This window comes from Callorhinchus milii, unplaced genomic scaffold, assembly GCF_018977255.1.
Source record: "Callorhinchus milii isolate IMCB2004 unplaced genomic scaffold, IMCB_Cmil_1.0 Scaffold11, whole genome shotgun sequence".
Lineage (NCBI taxonomy): Eukaryota > Metazoa > Chordata > Chondrichthyes > Chimaeriformes > Callorhinchidae > Callorhinchus > Callorhinchus milii.
Window position 1 is genome coordinate 2,382,143 of NW_024704752.1, and position 17,649 is coordinate 2,399,791.

A 17,649-nucleotide genomic window follows, 5' to 3' on the forward strand; every position below is an offset into this window, starting at 1 on the left:
ATGGACATTTATCTGGAACTGCATCTCTGAATTCCCTTCCCCCCCTTCCCCCGCCCCCCCCCCAACACCGCTTGTAATGGTGTCAAGAGCAATGGGGCAAAGGGGGTAATTGGAGATGAGGTACAGATCAGCCATGGTCTAATAGAATGGAGGAACAGGCTCGAGGGGCTGAATGGCCTCCTCCTGATCCTATGTTCCGACGTGATAGGGAGCTATATAAATGTCATTTTATTGTTGTTGTTGTTATTGTTATTACCTTGCCATTGGCTGTTCTGTTGAGATAGTAGTCACGAGATGGGAGGAACAAGCCCGACTGGTCAACCTGGGTGGGGAGGGGGAGGGGGGGGAGGGGAGAGAGGGGGTGGGAGAGAGAGAGAGAGAGAGAGAGAGAGAGAGTCACATCCTGTGTCACTGTAACCCGACTCGTCAAGAACAAATCAAATCGCCTCACCACAGAGCCACCGCTACTGACACGTGTAGAAACACGCACGCAAACAAACGAACACGCATGTACGAATATGCCCACACCCACTCGTACAAACACACACGCACACAAATACTCGTAACTCCCCCCCCCACACATGCACACACACACTCATTTGCACACACACAAAAACATGTGCCTCGCTCCTGGACGCACCCGGGTCCACATAACACGCGCGGGCGGACCTATTGATCCTTTTAGATAAGATGTTAAATCGAGGTCCCAGTAGGTTGGCCCGGCCCCTGCTGTCAAATGTAAGTGACTGTTTTTTTTTCCGCCGGCGGCGGCAGCTGATCTGCGTGGCGTGGCTCAGCTTTGACCCCCGTTCCCCACCCAGTGGCCGCGAAGCGAGCGAACACCAGGGAATGTTCCGGAGCCCGAGGCAGACTCCGCACCTGGATGACGTTGCTGTTGGAGCTCTTGGAATCGGCGCTGATGTAGACGGTGAAAAACGGGGCAGCTTTGTAGGTGCCGGAGATGACCTTCAACACCTCCATGAAGTTGTCTTTGTCCCAGGGACCCGTGATGTTCCAGCCGCCTGTCTGAACAACAACAACAACTCAATGTGAACAACGACAACAACGACTCAATGTGAACAACCTCATCAGCAGCTCGACAGCCAACCAACCACACACACACACACACACACACACACACAGACAGACAGACATAAACAGAGACAGAGACAGACACCGACAGACAAACAGACAGATACACAGGCAAACACACAGGCAGAGACAGAGAGTGAGGGTTAGACGACAACAAATAATAATCCTTGCATTTGATTTAGCGCCTCATCACGTCAATGAGACGTCTCAAAGCGCTTCACAGAATATATTGTGAAGTGGAGTGACTGTGTATTTTGTGGGCTAAACTCGGCAGCCAGCCACTAGCGCTGGACAGTTAAGGGTTTGCACCTGAACTGGGGTTTGGGATCTAGAGGGGGTGGAGGGCAGGGGTAGGAGGGTGACCAAAGGCGCGGTCAAAGAGGAGGGTCTTGAGATGGGCTTTGAAGGAGGCGAGGGAGGGGGCGAGGGGAAGGGGTTGTGGGATGGGAGTGGGGGCAGAGAGGCTGAAGGCCCGACCGCTACTGGGACACGGAGAAGGCTGGAGCCCACTGAGCGGAGTGGAGGGAGGAGACAAGTGTGTGCGGAGTTAGCAGGTGGCAGAGGTAGGGAGGGGCAAGGCCGTGGAGGGCTTTGAAAGGTGTAATAAAGCATCGAGCCCGCTCCCCCCAAACCCCACCATCCTCAGTGACCATACCAACAACAACAACGACGACTTGCACTTATAAAGCGCCCTCCACGCAGGGGTAGCGTCTCAGAGCGTCTCGTACCCTATTGATGAGGTCGATGAGAGGCTGAGCTGCCAACTCCTCGATTCTCTGCTCGTTCAGGCAGGACATGTAGTAACGCCGGGCTTTCCTCTCGGCCTCACTGCTCGAGTTAAAAGTCGAGTTCTCTGCGAGAGGCAAAAAAGAATAGTGAACCGATCCCATCGCATCCACACAGCGAGGGCAGAGAGAGTGAGGGGGTCAGACAGACACGCGCACAGACAGAGACACGTGCACACGTACAGGCACTCCCTCACACGCGCACACACGCGCACACATACAGTACAAACACACATAATGCAAGCGTAAACCGACAGGCACAGACAGACAGACAGACACACGCAGACAGACACAGATACACACACACGCGCGCGCACGCAGACAAGACGCGCAGACACACACGCACGCAGACAGGCACACACGCAGACAGACACATACAGACAGACACAGATACACACACAGGCAGACAAGACACGCAGACACACACGCACGCAGACAGACACACACACAGACAGACACACACGCAGACAGACACACGCGCAGAGACAGACACACAGACTCAAACACAGACAGACAGACACACAGACAGACACAGACACACACACAGACCGACAGACGCCCACACGGCAGCGAGACAGATCTTGTTTTTCCAGCTTTGTTTCCATAAAAGGAAGCTGCTGTTTGTGCCAAGTAAATTCCCAAAAGCGGGTGAGTCAAAGCAGGAGGAGGTGTGTGAGTGTGTGTGAGTGTGTGTGTGTGGGGGGGGGGGGGGGGGGGGAAATGGGAACACAAGATGGGAACAAGGAACTGATCCCATCAGCTCACTGCAGAGCAATAATTACCAACACATGTATAAACACGTACACCCAATTATATCTTTCTCTATCTTCTATCTATATTAAGAATCTATAATAATACAACAATAATGTCCGTCTGCGCTTCAAGAAGGATCGAAATAATCGACCGACTTAGATTGATGTCTCATCGGATAGGTCTTGCACCTGGGAGTGACGTGGGCGTATTTGTTTTCGGGTATCTTCTATCGTTCATGAGTTATTTACTGTCTTGCGTTTTTCCCTGCAGTTACACCTGGCAGCCACGCCGGCTGACTGTGGCGCTGTGGCATCCTGCATCACAGACCATGCACGTAGCCAAGCAGCGGGAACAAAATAAAGAACACAGATGAAGCTGAGCCCCGGCAACAACGACGAAATGGGGCGCGGGGGGAGGGGGGGAGATTTTCCCCCAGTGCAAAAAGTGCCCCCGAGTCAAGTCACCTGCTCTTTTCAGGCCATCAGCACGGCTTTGGGGGAACGTGTATAGGATTGGGACATCTTTCACCCCGTTGGGTATTCGAGACAGATTAATCCCTGCCTCCATCTTTCCCCCCCTCACCCCACCCCCAGGTTAAAGACTGATTGGGATGATGCAGGCGGAGGGGGCGCGGGGGAGGGGTACAGAAAGGGTGTTCCAGAGGTTAGGAGCTTCGAGACTGGCGTCCAAACCCGTCGCCGTATAGTGCCCTCAGAGACGTCTCTTCTACGTACACTGCGTAAATATAATAAGCCTCGTGTCCGTAACTGTGCCGACAACAACAACTTGCATTTAGATAGCGCCCCCTCAGGAAGGGGAGCGTCTCAAGAGTGCTCGACAGTAGCTGCGAGGAGGGGGGAGGTGACCATATATATGTATGTATGTATGTAAATGTGGTATGTGGCACAGGGAACGGCAGATTCACAGCGACAATCTGTACCACGTTTAGTGCAAGTTGATATGACGCCATTTCTTTACCCCTTTCCCCCCACCACACACACACACACACACACACACACGCACACCATTCTAGTCTGTGTACGTCCGTGAAGCAGCTTTAAAACCAGGGACAAAGCCTACACATGTGTGACCTCAAACTCTGACATGGCAGCAGGACACAGAGAGAGAGAACCATGCAGCTGCTTACTCCCCCCCAACCCCCCCCCCACCCCCCCAACATCCCACTGAAACTCTAGTCACGTCTTCCTTCGCTTGTTCAAGTCAAAAAAAGAAAAGCAACACAGCAATTTAACAAGCGCTGCATTGTGAAGCCGTGTAAGAGAGCTTTTCACAGTTGCCGGAAGCAATGGATTCAATCGTTTTGCTCTCTCCCCCACCCCCCACCTCAATCCCCTCCTCTCCTCTCCCCCTCCCCACAAACAAAGGATGGGGCACAAGGTTTAATTGAATGTAATAAAATGAGACGGGAAAGTAAATGAGACGACCCCCTGCGTACAGAATTCATAAACCACTGAAGTCTCTCTCCAGACCGCCAATGCCTGGCTCAACAACAACAATAAAGGACATTTACACAGTGCCTTTCGCGTCCCAAAGCCGCTGACAGCCAGGGATCCCCACCCCAATTGGTGGTTGGGATCAGGAGAGTTGGAGGGAGGGGAGGGTAGGGGTAGGAGGGTGACCGAAGGCACGGTCGAAGAGGAGGGTCTTGAGACGGGTCTTGACAGAGGCGAGGGAGGGGTGGGGGGGGGGGCGAGGCGGAGGGACTGACGATTCGGCTGCTGAGTTCACCCACAAAACACGCGCTCGCTGCGTTTCACAGTAAATGCTGTGAAGCGCTTTAATAATAATAATAATCCTTGCATTTGACATAGGGCTTTTCACGTCTTCCAGACGTCTCAAAGCGCTTCACGGAATCGATCGTAAAGTGAATTGACTGCATGTCTGAGGGTGAAAGGCGGCAGCCAATTGCGCATAGCAGAGTCCCACCAACAGTCGTGGTTTGAAGTGACCAATTTTATTATTGTTTTATTTTCTTGAGGGATTATTATCAGGCGAGGTGGAGTAAGGAAACTGGCCCAAGGTTTCACTGACTTTCATTAGGGTATTTGTAACATCACGCTGAGGGCTTTCCTAAAGTAAATAATCCTTACATTTGGCGCCCTCTGTGCCAGGAGGACGTCCCAAAACACTTCACAGGGTTTTTAACTGTAGAGTGTAGTGACTGCGTTTTGCAGGTGAATGTTCACTGGGGTTCCCAGCCAGTTCACTGGGGTTCCTCTCCCTCCCTCTCTCTCGCTCTCACACACATAAGCACACCATACGCCCCATACACACACATTTCTCTCTTTCACACACACACACACACACACACACTGTCAGCGAGCGCAATGAGCCCATGGGTTCCCGTGCTTTGGGCACAGACAGTAAGAGCCATCGCCTCCCCTGCCCCTTACCCAGCAGGTGCTTCATGATGGCCTGATTCTGGTCCCAAAGACCGTTGAACGTGTTCCACCGGGACTGGCCATCTGGCACCGGGTTCTTCCTGATCCACCCCCCGCAGGCGTACTGATAGAAATCATCGCACGGCTCCACCGTCCGGTCCAGAGACTCCGTGATCTTTGCCGCCACCACGATACACGTCTCCGTCAGACACACATCGTGAGAAGGATCTGGGTGGGGGGGGGGGCGGCAAGAGATATACATAATACACACACTATTTTATTATTTGTTTTGTTGATGTAATTAATCAATCTAATTAAGATGTCGATTCAGGAGTGAAATCAGGAAGCAGTTTGTTATGCGAAGGGCAATGGGAATCTGGAACTCTCTCTCCCCCCCCCCCCCACCAAAAGGCTGTAGATTATGGCTGGATTCATTCATATTGTCAAGACGGAGGTGGAGAGATATTTGTTAGGTCAGGGGATCAAGGGATATGGGGCAAAGGCGGGTAATTGGAGTTGAGGTGCAGATCAGCCCTGATCTAATAGAATGGTGGAACAGGCTTGAGGGGCTGAATGGCCTCCTCCTGTTCCTGTGTTCCTATGTTAAGCGCACGCAACAACCCTGTGCTACGCTTGAGTGTCCAAACCAAACGATAATAATAGCAATATTGCATTTGACATAGCGCCTTATCACGTCGTTGAGACGTCTCAAAGCGCTTCACAGAATGTACTGTAAAATGGAGTGACAGTATTTTGTGGGCAAAACATGGCAATTAATTGCACATGGCAGCGTCCCACAAATAGCCGTGGATTGAGTGACCAAATTATTGGGGGGTGGGGGGCGGGTGTTGAGGGAGAGGGGGGGGGAAGGGATTATTAACCCCAGAAAGCGATCAACCAATGGACTAACAACTGGGTTCCGACTTACTGCTAGGTAAACAGAGGCGCGTGGAGTAAGGAAACTTGCCTAAGATTTCTCCCCGCCCGGGAATCAAACCCGGGTCCTCTCGCTCGCTGACAAGGGGAGTGCTCCAACCACTAAGCTACAGGGGTTTCACCTTTAAGACGGTGACTGAGGTGAATACTTTGTTGACTCACACTGGAGCTTACCGTGGCTGTACTTGATCCCGAGAGTTATAACGCAGCCGATCAGAGCGACCACCACCACCAGGAGCACAGCCAGCAGGCTGACCTCCAACTGGGTCCTCATCCCCATTGGCCCCAGAGAGCGAGGTTTCCCCTTCCTGAACCCCATCTGGTGGAAAAACGAGACGTAGTTTTTTTTATTGAACAAAAACAAGTTACGGTAAAATGATAATATTAATAATCCTTGCGTTTGCGTATGGAGTCTTCCCACGTCTTCGAGACGTCTCAATGGGCATCACAGATTGACAAAGTGAAGTGACTGTGCATTTCGAGGGCGAACCGCGGCAGCCGACTGCGCACAGCAGTTAAGCGCACGAAACGGTGGCGGATTCAGCGACCAAATTAGGTGCGCATTAGCACAACGCACACACGTGTCATTGAGTGACCAAATTGTTAAAGCGCGTTGCATTTTCTCAACACCAAGTGGATTTTGAAGTGGGGGAGGGAGGAGATGGAGGGGAGAGGTGGGGTAGGGTGGGGGGTTGGGGGGTGGAAAGAGAAGAGAACTGGATGAAAATGATTTGTCTTTCACTAAGTGGAACGAGTTTGATGGCGTGCGATTTTGTACAAGACGTTTCCCACCAAAAAGGCGCACTTTACTCAAAGCTGCTCGAAGCCCGGGCATTGATGGCTGAAGCGATCGATCGATTGATTAATAATAACAATCCTTGCATTTGATAATAGCCCCTCATCACGTCGTTGAGACATCTCAAAGCGCTTCACAGAATATACTGTAAAGTGGAGTGACGATGATTTTGTGGGCGAAATGCGGCAGCCATTTGCGCACAGCGGGGTCCCACAAACAGTTGTTGACATAGTGACCAAATTATTGTTAGTATTGTTTTTTGGAAGGGATTATTACCCCCGGAAAGCGATACGCCAATCGACTAACAACCGGGTTCCTACTTACTCCTGGGTAAACAGTGTGTGGAGTAAGGAAACTTGCCTAAGGTTTCGTCCTAGACTAGGAATCGAACCGGGGTCCTCTGGCTTACGAGGCGAGTGCGCTAACCAATAATAATGAAGTAAAATCTCCAAGAGTGAGCGAGCGAGCGAGCGAGCTCACTCGTGTGTCAACATGCGTGTCAAACATGCAATTAACATGCGTGTCAAACCCACTGATGTTCACGCTTTTGAACACAAAACCTTTTCCTTTGGGTTTGTTTACCTGGACCTCCCTCTCCCCTCTTCCCTCACTCCCTTCCCCCTCCTCCCCACAAACAAAACTGCTGACTGACACTAAACAGACACTCAGCCACGATCCTACCCCCTGTGCGTCATCCGCCTTGTGGCCGAGTTATCTGATCCAAATGGCTCTGGAGAACATCACTGTCAGTCACACGGGGTCTGCTATTGATTAGAGTGTGGCTTCCAAAATTCATGGTGGTTAACCTTTTTATTTTTCAGGTTCTGCCCTCCCTGCCTGCCTGCCTCCCTCACTCTCTCCCTCCATCATTCTCTCTCTCTCTCTCTCTCAGATTGCTTCTTTCAACCTCTGCCAATGCCTGGCTCAGTTGTTGGCGAGTTCTTCTCTGGGTCTGCGATTGCAAGTTTATGCCAGGAAATGTGAGCTTGCAGTCTCGGCCAGTGGACAGCCAGGAAGCCAATGTCAGTCAATCAGTCAGTCAATCAGTCAATCGTCCGTCCATCCAATCCTCCATCCATCCCATCATCTATCCATCCTCCACCATCCATCCCCTATAATCCATCCAACAATCAATCAATCAATCAATCATCCATCCATCTATCCATCAATCAATCATCCATCCATCAATCATCCATCAATCAATCAATCAATCAATCAATCATCCATCAAACAATCATCCATCAATCTGGAGGAATGTTGGCCCAGGAACCAAGAGAACATTTGCTCCCTCTTCCAACTGTGTTGTGGGATCCTTGAGGTCCATCTGATCAGGCAGATGCTGGATAGTCAAGGTTTGTACGTGAACTGTGGGCTGGAGTCAGTAGGGTTGGAGGGCAAGGTGGGTGGTGGTGGGAAGATGACCAAAGAGGAAGGTTTTGAGATGGGCCTTGAAGGAGGCAAGGGAGCGGACGAGGTGGAGGGACTCTGGGATGGAGATCCAGATGGTGAGGGCAGAAAGGCTAAAGGCCCAACCACCGATGGTGGAGTGGGCAGGGCGGGGGACATGGAGCAGCCCAGTGCCTGCAGAGCGGAGGGAGCGGACAGGTTGGTAGGGCTTTAGGAGGTCACAGAGGTAGGGAGGAGCAAGGCCGTGGAGGGCTTTAAAGGCAAGGACGAGGATTTTAAACTCGATCCTCTGATTAAAATTTTAAACATGTTAAATGAATCAATAATGTGAATAATTGTAAACTTTTTGAACCGAGTCTGACTGCAAACTATGTAAATTGTTCGATATCACTTGCGTTATCTGCAAAAGTATAGATTGCTTTATTGCATCGTAAACTTTTAATGGAAATATATGGAACTGATCTGGGAGCAAAGCATATTTTTGCAGATTGCAGAAACAGTGAAGCATCAGAGAAAGCAATTGGTTTTAAAATTGGGTTTGAACGGATTTCAGAATTGGACAATTGTCACAGCTTATAGCAGAGGTATCAACTGATCAGTCCAAAGCTTGGTTATAAGGGAAACAAAGAGATATTCTCCCCAAGCCTCTCGCAAATCCATTCATGTGATAAATGCCAAATCCGTGTACAAATTAACTTCCTTTGCAACTGCGTGGGTTGATGCAGTCTCTGGAATTGAGAGCAATCACTTAGATACACACAGCCAGACTCTAGTGCGCTCTCCTTCTCGACTCGTTGTCAAGGCTTTGGTGAAGAACAAACAGCGAGTTGAACGGAATTGCAATCATAGAATATTGCAGCACAGAAGGAGGCCATTCGGCCCATCGTGCCTGAGCCAGCTCTTTGGAAGAGTTCCGCAATCAGTCCCACTCCCCCGCTCTTTCCCCATATCCCTGCAATTTTTTGCTTTTCAAGTACCTATCTAATTCCCTTTCGAAAAATGTTATTGCATCTGTTTCCACCACTCTGTCAGACAGAGCATTCCAGACAGTAACAACTCTCTGTGTAAAGAAGATTCGCCTCATCTCCCCTCTGGTTCTTTTGCCAATTATCTTAAATGAGCAGATCTTAACTGTAATCAAATCAACAACAAATACTTGCATTTACATAGCATTCTGTATAAAAATATATAATATATTCTATATAAAAAATGCATCTAATAGTGAAGAGCGCTATATCAAATGCAAGGATTATTATTCAGATAGCCAAAGCCTCTCAGGTCCGTGCTTTTCACAAGTACATACATAATGCAGGAAATGGGCAAGCCATGGATTTTAATAACCCTTACACTATGAAAGGTTTGGCAACTTTCGCATCGAGAGGACACAAAGCCTTTTACAGTAAAGCCCATTGACTGTGTGTGTTTTGTGGGTGAATGCAGCGGCCAAGTTGCACACAGTAATGTCCCACAAACAGCTGTGAATTCTGTGCGAGGCTGGGATGGAGAAAGAGAAGGAAAGGAGGTGGGGGTTTGGGTAGGAAAGGAAACAGAAGAAGGAATTTTGTTGTGGGAGGAAACTGTAAAAGCAGAAATCCTCGATTCTCCTTACAAACTCGCTCGCACAATAGAGAGCATGCTTTTGCGGAAGGAGAAAGAAACATGTTTTTTTTACAAAACAAAATGTGCCCCCTTTTTTTTTACTATTACTTCGCAAAACAAAGAATCTGGTCAAATGAATAGCCAAAGGCGACGGATAAACACGGGATACAATCTGGCTGTGTTTGATTGCCCTTGAGTGAACAGCACTTTCCTGTGTACATTGTTACGAAAGATTACTGAAGTCAGAAAGGCCACACACCCCTATCTTAAAAAACAACTTGCAGAGAAAGAGAGAGAGAGAGAGCGCGAGCGCGAGAGAGAGCGAGAGAGAGAGAGAGAGCGAGCGAGAAAGAGAGGGAGAGAGAGAAAGAAAAAACAACGACATTCATTGTACAAATCGAAGGAAACAGACGTGAAGGATGGAAGGGAAAATACCACGGCTCAGTGGGAAAATGAATTTGGTCACCGAATCCACGCATGTTTGTGGAACGTTGCTGTGCACAATTGGCTGTCGCGTTACGCCCACAAAATGCGCAATCACTCTACTTGAGTCCTGTGGCTCAGTGGTTAGAGCACTCGCTTTGCAAGTGAGAGACCTGAGTTCAATTCCAGGCAGAGGGCGAAACCTTGGGCAAGTTTCCTTACTCCACACAGAGCCTAATAATAATCCCTCCAAAACCAAAAACAATAATAAATTGGTCATTTTCAATCCACGACTGTTTGTGGGACATTGCTGTGCGCAATTGGCTGCCGCGTTCGCCCACAAATATACAGTCAATTCACTTTGCAGTATGTTCTGTGAAGCGCTTTGGGACGTCCTCCTGACGTGAAAAGCGCTATATCAAATGCAAGGATTATTATTATTATTATTGACAGTACGGCCTGTGAAGCGCTTTGAGACGTCTCAACGACGCGATCAAATGCAAGGGTTATTATTGTCACACCACTGGCAGTGAGTGAGAGTGCGTGCGAGAGTCAGCTACAGACCTCTACTCTGTCTGGAGAGACGACACCGTCTGGGGCGACGTCTGTCACTTCATCGTCCTCAAACGTTGCTCGTTTGTAGCTCGACATCTGTGGGTTTGAGAATAAAATTGTTACCAAAAAACACACACCCAACTACACACTCACACATCTAAAGCACCATCCACTTCACATCGAATTCACCTGCAAAATACACAGTCACTCCACTTTACAGCACATCCTGTGAAGCGCTTTGAGACGTCTCAATGACGTGATAAGGAGCCATATCAAATAGAAGGGCAATCACATCGCAGAGTTTTTACTACTGAGGGAAGGAGGTGACCATAGGTCCACCCGCAAACCTCACCCGTAACCCGTGGTAGTGGGGGAGTGAAGGGGAGCAGAAGGAGACTAAAGGGAGTGTTTCCATCGGCGAATCACTACATGGGGTCGAGGGTCTGAACGGCCCACTTCAGTGTATAAAATCCTGCGCTGCTGTAATAAGAAGAGATCTTTCTTGCCGTTTTGGTGTGGACGATGACCCGAATGACCTCCGGCTCTCAGAGACTACACGTGCCCTGGACCTGGTTGTCTAATCTCTGCCGAGTATTTGTTTTTGCAAACTTTTCCAAACCAGCTTTCAGCCCACACACACACACAGTCACTGCAATGAGAACCACAGCAACTTGTGTTGATGTCTAGCGCCTTTCACGTCGGGAGGATTTTCCAAGTGGCTGAAATCACGCGGGGCAAAAACCTTACGCAAGTTTGCTTACTCCATATGCCCCTGTTTTCCTAGCGGAAAGAAAAATGGAGTCGCTCGCTCTATGACAGTTTATGGGACACCGCCGTACGCAATTGGCTGCTGCGTTTCGCCCACAAAATACACACTTTACGGCATATTTTGTGAAGCGCTTTGAGACGTCGCAACGATGTGATAAGACACTATATCAAATGTAAGGATTATTATTATTATGAACTATTGTCTGAGCCAAATATAATTTTCCCCCTGTTTCTCTTGTATCCAACTCCCTCATAAATAAAACTAGAATTCCTCTTTTTTTTAAAAAAAATATCTAAAGGATCAGTCCCTCTTACTTTAAAGCCTTAACGCAAGGCATCTTCTGCATTTCCATCAGGGGAATATTACTGTTTATTGTGGAATGTCCTTGCTTTGTTCTTCCTGCCAAACCCACTAAATCCTGTAGTTCTGCACTGGACTGCCTCTTACCACACACGGAACACTCCACATCAACCCACAAATAAAAAAGGGCTTTAAAATACCCGTTGCCCTCATCGATTAAAAAAAAATCCACCGGGTCTCAGCTGGAGAGAGTTACTCTGCAAATCGACAAACACGTGCACAAGTTAGAGCGATCGCACAGTAATTTACAGTAATACAAGTTTGATTATAACAGCTTTAGAGCTCAGATAATTCCGTCTCGTTTTGAGTCTACGTGTGGCTTAGCAGATGATCCAACCCACAACTTTGGGCAAATGTCTCAAGGCAATTGATTTGATGGATTGATTTGATTGACTGTAAACGCCATCGAGTGCAGTGACTGTCTCTCTCTCTCCGCTCCCAAAGTTGAACGCGGTCTTTTTTTATAAAAAAAGAAAGATTTCCCTTGCGAAGAAAAATAAAGTGATACATCACCTCCAATTTCCCTGTAACCTCTGTTGATCAGCAACCAGGAAAAGGGAAGAGATTGCAACTAAATCGACCAAACCAAACTTGTTGCCTTGAGAATCTAACCCCCCACCCCACACACACACTCACACTCACTCACACTCACTCACTCACACACTCACCCAACTCACTCCTACACAGGCAGAGCAGAGTGTTAAGAGCATCTCTTCAGACAGGGTGGAGATTGCTTGGGAGGGAGGGATGGAGGAGGGAGGGAGAGGAGGGAGAGGGAGGAGAGAAAGGGAGGGGTAATAGAAAGAGAGAGAGAGAAAGGGGTTGGAGGAAAGCAATGCACTTTATCAGGAAACATTACATCTGAAAAACTTAAAAGCCCTCTCGAGTCTTTTAAGATTTTGGGGGGAAAATGTGTACAAATTAAGCGCACAAACCCCCTCTAAAGCCCCCACCCCTTTCCCAGCAATAAATATACATATATATACACATATATACTGTATAATAAATAGAAGCCTTTAAATTGTTAACGGTCTGATCTGCAAATGAAGTCATTCCATGATTTTTTTTGTGTGATAATTGTTCAATTCTGAAATCCTTTCAAACCCAATTTTATGTGTATATATATATATTTTTGTAAAAAAAATCATAACATATGGTGGGGGGAGTGGGAAAAACACAGAAATTGGATGGAATGGGAAAAAAAGGGAAATCTGAACAGATTTTTTTGGGAGGAGAAAAAAAGAGAAAAAAATATGATAACATTTTGTGGCATTTCTCCCCAAAAAAGGCTTTTAATTTGTTTTTTTTGGGGGGAAACGTTTTGAAAAACCAATCCTCCCCCCAAAAAAACTTTAAAATAAGTCTTTTTTCTTTAAAATCTTTAATAAGACTTTAAAAGAAATCTTTTTCTTGAAAATCTTTAATGAGACTTTAAAAGAAATCTTTTTCTTGAAAATCTTTAATGAGACTTTAAAAGAAATCTTTTTCTTGAAAATCTTTAATAAGACTTTAAAAGAATTTTTTTTCTTGAAAATCTTTAATGAGACTTTAAAAGAAATCTTTTTCTTGAAAATCTTTAATGAGACTTTAAAAGAAATCTTTTCTTGAAAATCTTTAATGAGACTTTAAAAGAAATCTTTTTTCTTTTAAAATCTTTTAAAAATCAACTTGTGACCAGAATGGCTTTGAAGGAACTTTCCTCCATCGAAATCTCTTCATCCTCATCACTCTCATCCACTTTCTCACTCCCCCACTCCCTCTTTCTCTCCTTTCTTTCCTTCTCTCTCTCTCTCTCTCCTTACAAAATAAACTTTAGATCCTTTTTTTTAATAAAAAAAACCACACACCACATACACACAGAGGTTACATTTGCAAATGTTGTAAAATAGGGAGTGTGTGGGGGGGAATAAAGGGATAAGTTCACTGTTTTCTATTGGGGATAAATCGTTAGTTGGTTCTTTACTTCGTTAACTCTCCTCTGAGGTTATAATGCGCAGAACATCGGCGTAATACTGAGGAGAGACACTCACACACACACACACACACACACAGTCACACTCACACACACACACACACACACAGGCTCACTCACACACACAGTCACACACACACAGGCTCACTCTCTCACACACACACACAGTCACTCACACACACACACACACAGTCACACACACACACACACAGTCACACACACACAGGCTCACTCTCTCTCTCTCACACACACACACACACAGGCTCACTCTCTCACACACACACACACACACACAGGCTCACTCTCTCTCTCACACACACACAGGCTCACTCTCTCTCTCACACACACACAGGCTCACTCTCTCTCACACACACACACAGGCTCACTCTCTCTCACACACACACACAGTCACACTCACACACACACACACACACACAGTCACACACACACAGGCTCACTCTCTCTCACACACACACACACACACACAGGCTCACTCTCTCTCACACACACACACACAGGCTCACTCTCTCACACACACACACACACACACGCATAGGCTCACTCTTTCACACACACACACACAGGCTCACTCTCTCACACACACACACACACAGTCACACACACACAGGCTCACTCTCTCTCTCACACACACACACACAGGCTCACTCTCTCTCTCACACACACACACACAGGCTCACTCTCTCTCTCACACACACACACACAGGCTCACTCTCTCTCACACACACAGAGCTGCTCACTCTCTCACACACACACACAGCGCTGCTCACTCTCTCACACACACACACACACACACACAGGCTCACTCTCTCACACACACACACACACACACAGGCTCACTCTCTCTCTCTCTCACACACACACAGGCTCACTCTCTCACACACACACACACACACACGCAGTCACACACACACACACAGGCTCACTTTCTCTCTCACACACACACACACACAGACTCTCTCTCTCTCACACACACACACAGGCTCACTCTCTCTCTCACACACACACTCTCTCTCACACACAGTCACACACACACACAGGCTCACACACACACACAGACTCACTCTCACACACACACACACACACAGGCTCTCTCTCTCACACACACACACACACACACACAGGCTCACACTCTCACACACACACACACAGGCTCTCTCTCTCACACACGCATAGGCTCACTCTCTCTCTCACACACAGGCTCACTCTCTCACTCACACAGGCTCACTCTCTCACTCACACAGGCTCACTCAACACAGAGACTCTCTCACACACAGACTCACTCACTCACACACACACTCACTCTCACACACACTCACACACACACACAGGTTCACTCACTCTCACACACACAGACTCACACACTCACTCTCACACACACAGACTCACTCACTCTCACACACAGACTCACTCACTCTCACACACAGACTCACACACTCACTCTCACACACAGACTCACACACTCACTCTCACACACAGACACACTCACTCTCACACACACAGACTCACACACTCACTCTCACACACACAGACTCACTCACTCTCACACACAGACTCACTCACTCTCACACACAGACTCACACACTCACTCTCACACACAGACACACTCACTCTCACACACACAGACTCACACACTCACTCTCACACACACAGACTCACACACTCACTCTCACACACACAGACTCACACACTCACTCTCACACACAGACTCACTCACTCACTCTCACACACACAGACTCACACACTCACTCTCACACACACAGACTCACTCACTCACACACACAGACTCACTCTCACACACAGACTCACTCACTCACTCTCACACACACAGACTCACACACTCACTCACTCTCACACACACAGACTCACTCACTCACTCTCACACACAGACTCACTCACACTCACACACAGACGCACTCACACACTCACTCACTCTCACACACAGACTCACACACTCACTCACGCACACAGACTCACTCACACACTCTCACTCACACTCCGCAATCACTTCCCACTTACATCCTTCCTGTGACTGAGTTGGAAGAAGGGAGGGAGGAAATAGAGAGAGAGAGAGACTCACTCACTCACACACTCACTCACACACACTCTCACTCTCTTTCACACTCACCCACTCTCAAGGCAATCACTTACATTCTTCCTGTGATCGACCCCGTCTTTAAGGGTTGGGAGAGAGAGCGGGAAAGAGGGAGTGGAGGAATAAAGAGAGAGAAACGCCTGGAGGCGGGGAGAGGAAGAAAGGAGGAGGGAAGGGGAGAGGAAAGAGGAGAGGAAGAGAGAGAGAGAGAGAGAAAACAAAATAGAGGAAAAGAAACGAGAGAAAGAAGAGGGGAAGAAAAGCAGAGAGAGAGAGAGAGAGCGAGGAGATGAAAGAGGGGAAGAGAAAAATGAGGAAGAAAGGAATAAAGAGAAAGAAAGTTGGGAGGGAGAGAGGAGGAAAGAGAGGAGGAAGAAAGAAGGAAGGAAGAAGAGAGAAAAAAAGGGGAGAGAGTGAGAGAGAAAAGGTGGAAAAAGAGAGAGAATATGAGTGTGAGAGAGAGAGAGAGAGATGGAAGTGATTAAACAACTCATTAACTAATAACCCAATTAAAACGTTCCGATTCGCTGCTTTTGCGATAAGAGAGAGCGGAAAGTCGCTCAACGTTTGGTTCTGAGAAAAGGTCGTGGACCTGAACAGGTTAAACCCGCTCTGCGCAGACACCGCCTGACCTGACCCGACCCGACCCGCCGAGCGTTCCCGGCCGCTTCCGTTCTCTCTCTTTTTTCCCCCCGGCGAAAATAACGCGCGTTTTAAAGGGCTTTCGGAGAAACGTGGCTAAAACGGGGGAGGTTCCGCTCCACGTTCCCTCCGTGAACCCCTCCCGTCGGGTTTCTCTGCTCCGTGCGCCGGTCCAAGTCCCGAACGACTTTCTGTCCATCTGCGACCGAGGCTCTCGCTCTCTCTCTCTCTCTCTCTCTCTGCCTCCTTGCCCTCCTCGACTTCTCTGTGGCCTTCGATAGTGTCGACCGCACTACCGGCCTCCGCCGCTGCCTCTCCTCTCAGCTCAACCTTCACGGACCTGCTCTTGCCTGGTTCGAAACCTACCTCTCCCACCGTCTCCTCCATTAACGGCTTCCCCTCCAGCCCCCGCGCCATCACCCGCGGCGTTCCCCAGGGCTCTGTCCTTGATTCCCCTCCTCTTCCATGTCTATATGCTCCCTCTTGGTGACAGCATCTGCAGACGTGGGGTCAACGTCCACGTACCTCGGGCGCTGACAGCATCGTCCTTCGTGGATGCACACTCCACCTCACGGAGGCAGTACAGACTTGGCGTCGTCCTGTTCGACCCTCAACTGTCGTTCATTCCCCCACGTCCGTGCCGTGACCGCTCCACCTTTCCCCACCTCTGCAACATTGCCCGTCACCGCCACTGTCTCGCGCCCCAGGCCACCGAGACCCTCGTCCAGGCTTCATTCCATCCAGGCTCGACTACCCAAACTCCCTGATTGTCGGCCTCCCCAACTCCTGTCGCCAGAGGATGCAGATCATCCAGAACTCTGCAGCCCGTGATCTCTCTCCCACCAGGCTCCGAGACCCTCTCACCCCCATCCTCGCCGGACACTACTGCCTCACCATCACGCAGAGGATACAGTTCAAGATCTTGGTCCTCACCTTCAAAGCCCTCCATTGCCTTGCTCCCCCCGACCTCTGCGACCTCCTAACCATCTTTGTGAGGGACCTACCAACCTGTCCACTCTCTCCGCTCAGCGGGCTCCGGCCTACT

At 48.7% G+C, this 17,649-nt stretch overlaps 1 protein-coding gene across 6 annotated transcripts in view; it reads right to left on the minus strand.

Annotated features, from left to right (window-relative positions):
- Nucleotides 1-16,995, minus strand: part of LOC103191403 (endothelin-converting enzyme 2) — a 45,245-nt gene extending 28,250 nt beyond the window's left edge. For 2 of the 6 annotated variants that reach the window (XM_042339216.1, XM_042339217.1), the window contains exons 1-7: nt 16,971-16,995; nt 10,758-10,844; nt 6,143-6,287; nt 5,045-5,260; nt 1,821-1,945; nt 880-1,026; nt 257-322 (exon numbers count right to left, since the gene is read on the minus strand). In XM_042339216.1, the coding sequence (XP_042195150.1) occupies nt 257-322; nt 880-1,026; nt 1,821-1,945; nt 5,045-5,260; nt 6,143-6,287; nt 10,758-10,844; nt 16,971-16,991 (807 nt within the window). In that variant the 5' untranslated portion in view covers nt 16,992-16,995. Of the gene's footprint in view, nt 1-256; nt 323-879; nt 1,027-1,820; nt 1,946-5,044; nt 5,261-6,142; nt 6,288-10,757; nt 10,845-12,390; nt 12,523-12,545; nt 12,562-13,840; nt 13,936-16,018; nt 16,094-16,970 lie in introns of those variants that run through there. The other 4 variants (XM_042339221.1, XM_042339219.1, XM_042339220.1 and 1 more) reach the window with 4 other exon arrangements.
- Nucleotides 16,996-17,649: the final 654 nt, after the last annotated feature.